At 39.9% G+C, this 6,448-nt stretch overlaps 1 protein-coding gene across 1 annotated transcript; it reads right to left on the bottom strand.

Annotated features, from left to right (window-relative positions):
• Positions 1–1,884: 1,884 nt before the first annotated feature.
• Positions 1,885–3,212, bottom strand: LOC149118488 (protein meiotic P26-like). The gene has a single exon (XM_089296747.1). The coding sequence runs from the start codon at positions 3,065–3,067 to the stop codon at positions 1,901–1,903; it is 1,167 nt and encodes a 388-aa protein (XP_089152873.1). The 5' UTR covers positions 3,068–3,212; the 3' UTR covers positions 1,885–1,900.
• Positions 3,213–6,448: the final 3,236 nt, after the last annotated feature.

The raw sequence follows: 6,448 nt of genomic DNA, 5'->3' as shown, positions 1-6,448 counted from the left end.
ATCTGAATGGCCTTTGAACACTATCAGCATTAGTGTGCAGTGGCTGAAGGTCGTCTAGGAAATGACGTTTTTTCGTTCTTCCGAAGTTTTGGAGGAAAATTTTCGGTTTCTTGACGTTTAAAAAAGTTGAAATTATTGAAAAAACTGATGCGCGCGAGCACACAACTTCAATTTTAAGGTGGCCGAACACAGTTTTCGCGCGCGCTTTTGCTGATGCAATTCAGCGCGTGCACAAGGATTGCAAAAAACAAACATGCCGTCAAAAGAGCGATCATTTTATTTACTCAACACCCGCAATATCTGTGCTATTTTTCTCTAATTGAACGCAGTGTATTGTTGACTTTAGTCTTCTATTACAAAGATATGTTAGAAAAGGTAACGATGCAAAGAACCCAGCAATTCTCAGCTTTTTCTTTCTTACCGAAAAAAACCCAGTTAAATGCAGCGCATGCGTAGTAAGTCAAAAAATTGCGATTGAATGAAAATTGCACTCTCGGAAATACGCCTATTTCTCGAGAACCACTCATTAGAATTTCACGAAACTTGGCACGAAAATACTTTAGGAAATAAGTAACTGGAGTATTGAAAATAATTGAACTTTAACAAAGGAAATTCTAGATATTCCAGTGAACCTTCAAAGAGGGATAATTAAAGATCTCTCTGTTAAATTATTAGCAAAATGGTGTTAACTTGTGAGAATCGTTACAAGCTTGTTGCCTGCAAATTGTAAAGAAAATCTAATGACTAGATTTTCTGCAAATAAACAAAACCGATTTTAAAGGTCTGTTTATATTTATTCATGTTGCCATGGCAACGGCACATACGTCAGCTTAACCATCAAAAAACCAAAGTTTGTGTTGTTAACTAGCTTGCTGCCATTTTTGACGACCGAGGGATCAAGGGTTTTAGAGAAAAAGGTGAGTGAAACACGGGTATCAAAAACTGTATTCACCCACCTTAAATGACAAGTCAATCCGAGCGATCTTTTTCAGACGCAAAGTTAAATAATACGTCAAGAAAATAATTGGAAACCGTTATTTGAAGTAAATTTAAGTAAGAATTCTACTAAAACAGTTAGATTATTCGCTCTCGATTTCTATGAGGTGATAGTTGATGAGGCGGAAGGCCGAAGGCCTCATCAACTATCACCTCATAGAAATCGAGAGCGAATAATCTAATTGTTAATTAGGAGTAGCAATTGTACAAGGTCGATTAAATTTTTTAGAATGAGAACTGGTGAAATTAAAATGCGAACAATGTTTCGCCGTCCTCCTGACAGCATTGTCAAGTTCAAAAGTCAAGTGCGATGTATTTCGGAATACGAATATCTGAATGCAGTAAAGTATTTATGGATGTACGTTAAGAACAGGTTTAAGTTCTTTAATGAAAAACATTTCATAAATGAAACAGTCAAGTTTGTTTTGACATTTCTTCAAGATCGAAAAACGCTTCAAAGCACATGTGGCTTCATTCCGGCGAAACGTTGTTCGTTATTAATTTCGCTAGTTTTCACTCTGAAATGTTTATCTAAATCTTTTCTTAGTAGATTAATTGCCTTGCCAGTGAGGAATTAATAGACTTTCCTACCTGCTGTTATGTTAATGTCACATACAATGAACGTATTGATGGTATACGCAGTCACCATTTTTTCTTTCTTGAATCACCTTCTCCATTAGTTCCTCCCCAGCCTTGATTGTAATTGCCAGTTTATTATTTTCATTATAACACTGTTTTCCTTCGGAATATTTTGTTGTGATTGTAAAGTTGGCTTCTCTTCCAACTTCTGCTTCTTCCAAGCCGTTTCCTTCCGCCACGGATCGAGAAGAGTCTGTCCAACTGTCAACAACTTGACCCGGAACTGCTTGTCGCAAGTCCTCGATGTCCTTTTTCTTTTTTGTTTTCAATCAAGAACCTCAACATGACCGCCTCTAAACTTGTTAGAAGCCAACACATACCCTCTGCTGGAAACAGCAATTGAATAAGATTCGCAAAAGGTCCCTGCAAAAATATTAACAAATTTTCCATCAAGTGAGAAAACTTTTGGTTGTCCTTTGTCAGCGACGATAAGGTTGTTAAAGTTGTCAATAGCCAATCCAGTAGGAGAACTCAACTGTCCATCACCAGATCCCTCCCTCCCAATGTCGTGCAGAAACTGTCCTTCCTTATTGAACACTTTGATGTGATGAGCACTGCAATATGACACAAAGTACAAGTCCTGATGATAAACAGCTGAAGTTGGCGTGGACCTGAATGTATTGTCGCAGTCTGGAGAAGTGATAGAAAGCAACATTTCGGTCCCATCAGCGGAGAGGACAAAAATTGACATGTCATCTAAGCCAAGCAGAATCATCCGGCCATCATGGGCAATCGACAGACGCCGTGGATTCTTCACATGTACATTAGTGATACGTTTAATGAATTTCAGTCTTTCAGTAAACAGAGAAATTTGACGAGTGTGAACAACCATGATCTCACCAGATCTGGTAAAGGCCAGTGAGACAGGTTTACCTTGACATTTATCAAAAACAAATTCTTCAATGAAGGTCCCACTTGAACTAAACAGTTGGACTCTATAATTATTAATGTCTGCTACTGCAATAGTGTCATTCACATTGCAACATGCAACTTGCACTTCCCACCCAAAAGATCCAAACTTAAATGTTGACTTGTACTGATGCGGAGAGACCTGAACATACCAGGGACTACCAGTCAGGGGTTGATCATTGAGGGTGATTTCCACTCTACATTCATAATAAACACAGCAAAGAGTGTAGGCGACGTTGTATTTACCATCTTTACGGTCTCGAATCGCCAACTCTATCGGGTCCTCCTCTGATGAAGTCCTGAGTCGAACTGCCAATTTATCATTTTCGTTATAACACTGTTTTCCTTCGGAATCTTTTGTTGTGATTGTAAAGTTAGCTTCTCTTCCAACTTCTGCTTCTTCCAGGCCGTTTCCTTCCGCCACGGATTGAGAAGAATCTGTCCAACTGACAACAACTTGACCCGGAACTGCTTGTCGCAAGTCCTCGATATCCTTTTCATTTGTCACGTAGTTAACATCCATTGGTTTCTTCACGTACACTTCTTTGTTTAAGAGAATTTAACATCGTTGAATTAAAGTCTGTTGTGTTTGGAGAATTTCGAAGCTTAGATTTCTTTGCAAAATAGCTTCACAGTACTCTACAGAACTCTTTAACTGCGTCGCTAACAACTGATATGTGTATCCCCGCACACATATCACTAGTGATATGTGTATCCCCCGTGGGGATACACAAAACACTGCTACGCGCCTGGGCATTCAACGAACAAAATGGCGACTCGGTTGCGGGTTTTCAACGAGCGCTGTAAAGAGTAGGAGAAACCAGAAATGAATTCGCGCCCAACGGAGCAGATTAGGATTTCTTGAGTTTGGTTGAGTTCCAACCGACTCGATTGCATATCTGACTAAAACTTCGAACAGCGGATACACATATCACTAATTATTTCATGGCGCAGTGATTTCAGTGTGTATCCCCTAAACACAGCCTTTAGATTGGCTATCTTAATCTACCTGATCGAAGAAAATGGCCAATTATTGCCGAAACGTGCTGGCTGCTTACTCGCGACGACGTTTATACCCAGGTTGAGGTTTGCGGAGTTTGCAACTCGAATGTCTAAATATCTAAACTGAAATCGCGTGCAGGGGATACACATATCACTAATTATTTCATGGCGCAGTGATATGTGTATCCCCATAAACACAACTGTTATAATATAGCGCATCAACGTTGTCAAAACTGCAGGCAATATTAGCACACGACGTTTTTACACGGCTTGGGTTTACTAGAGTTTGAAACGCGATAATGCCACTAAAAACGCGTGCACGCGTGCACGGGATAAAAGGGATACACATATCACTGATTATTTCATGAACTAGTGATATGTGTATCCCCATGGACACAGCTGTTATATTGGCTTTCTACCCAAGAAGAAAAATGGCCATTACATTTGAATTGTCAAAACTGGCTTGCTAGAAAGATTCACACCCGGCATTTATTCATAGCTTGGGATTTCTGGAGTTTCACTGACCTCGGTTGTACACGACCGCATGCAGGGGATACACATATCACTAATTACTACATGGCGCAGTGATATGTGTATCCCCTGAAGACAGCCGTTATCTAGGCTAACTGCCGAAGAATAAACGTCGATTGTTATGAAACTTGTTAGCAATGTTCGCAGTATAGCAATGTATACAGCTTGAGACTTAACATATCTTACAAAAAGTCGAACTGAAAAGCGGGTGCAGGGGATACACGAGTGCCACTAGTCATTTTATCGCGAGCGGGTCGAAGCAGTGATATGTGTTTCACTCCACGAATAATTCAGATGCAAACAAGGCGATGAACAGTGGAGAATATGCGTTACTCGATGGGTGAGAATGCACCGCGCAATTAATATCGTCCTAGAAATCCCGTGCCGTGAAACTCAAATTGAAATATATCTAGATCCATTTGGTGTTCAACTTTAAATTCATCATATCCTGCTCGCAGAAAACCAGTTAGGATCAAGAACACAATTCCAGCAGCAGATACGTATGCTTTTTCAACTACAAAAATTGAGATTTGTGTTTTAAGTCTGTTAGGGTTAGTCGTTCGTCCAGTAAGCGACCGGACGACGAGAGCGCTTTCAAGAAGGATATTGCTATTTAAAGTAGAGGGGAGGGGGGTGGGGGATACACATATCACTGGTCGCCATCTTGGAGGGGATACACATATCACTAGTGATATGTGTGCGGGGATACACATATCACGGGGATACACATATCACTGTGACACCGGTGGGTGTAGAGTGGAGCACACATGATTCTTGAGCAGCGGTACGTCACTTAATACGTCGTGTAAAGTAACGGGTTGATAACCCATATTCTCGACACTGCCTTTAAGGGTAGTAAAAGCTTTATTTTGATACAAAATAAATAGATCAATAAATTGATAATAGCCAAAAGGCTTTCCCGTTTACACGACGGATCCCATACGAGACCAACCTAGAACAAATATACAGACGTGTCCAGCGAGTCTTAATAAGTGTAACTTTCCACAATCTAAAATGAGTCACATTGGGCCAAATTGCTGACATTGACTCCTCCCAGGATTTTCGATCATTATGATTTGATGTATACACTGTGCACATACCATTCAACTCATAAGTGTACTTGATTTACTTACATCTAATCGATTCTTAACACTCTATTCAAGTGTGCAAACGTATGATTACTAATGAAAAATTCAGAAGGTTTTGGTTTCTTTACAATTTAAAAAGATGCGTACATCATAAAACACCGTTCAGAACGACAAATAAAGAAAATTATGTTTGTTAACATAATCGCATTAGCCAAGATACAGTGTACGGCAATAAACATTAAACAGGCTTTATACAATTGAGATTCAAGCCCGAGATCACGGGCAAACAATTTAGTTTGCGAGATTTTCGGCAAAGTCGACGTCCAGGCAGCTTCCGTGAAAATATCATCACAGTGGCGACAGTTCTCGCATCCTAGCCAATCCTCACCATCGTCGTCATTGCAAACTTTTCAGACGTTCGTATTTCTCGAATGATCGCATAAAATGAAGTAAAATAACGAATTTCAGGTTCACGGTTGAATGAATGGGAACATTTTACTGAACATTTGGGGCAAAACAAACAAACGATATATGAGGACGAACAGTTTCAGTCCTAGTTCTAGGAAACGCCCAGTTTAATTTTCAAAGAATTTTGCGTTTCGAAGTTAACATTTTTATTTTCTTAAATCTCTGCTGTAGTTGAGGTATCGTAACACATCTAATTATGACGAAACTCAGATTATAATAGGCTGTAATTACATGAGAAGTCAGTGCGTTGCCGAGTTGACTCTTGTTCGCGAGCGTGCTATCACCAAAAGTCACAAATATAAATACCGCTACTGTAGTCACGCCATCGTAGTCAGCTGGGAATCCGCGAACCTGATTGGTCCTCTGATCGTTGTTTATCCGCTTTTAGTAGAATTCCACTTGAACACTAATGCAAATGCTGCCATCTGATTATTCACGTGATCGTACACCATATATCAGCCATTAGTGTGCAGTGGCTGGAGGTCGTCAGAAATCGTTTTCTCCAAGGTTTTGAAGGGACTTTGAAACAGATAGATAATCAAATTCCTGAGAAGACCAGAAGGAGGGCATTTAGCGCGCGTACACAACTGCAAATTTCAAATTGACAATACAGTCCGCGCGAATGCGATGGTTGACTCGGCCTTCGGCCTCATCAACTATCACCTCAGAAATTTCGAGCTCATAATATAAATTATTCTTTACTTTGGCATAAAAATAACTAAAACTGTAGGTTTTTTTTTTTTTTTGGACTGTTGTCCTTTGCATTGCTTTCATATTACATCAAACCACGAGCTCTCATCTGGCCTCGGGAGCTC

This window comes from Orbicella faveolata, unplaced genomic scaffold (assembly GCF_042242905.1).
Source record: "Orbicella faveolata isolate gen_17 unplaced genomic scaffold, um_ofav_v1 contig_1, whole genome shotgun sequence".
NCBI lineage: Eukaryota > Metazoa > Cnidaria > Anthozoa > Scleractinia > Merulinidae > Orbicella > Orbicella faveolata.
Note: the sequence above shows the minus strand (reverse complement) of the source record. Positions and strands in the feature narration are given on the sequence as shown.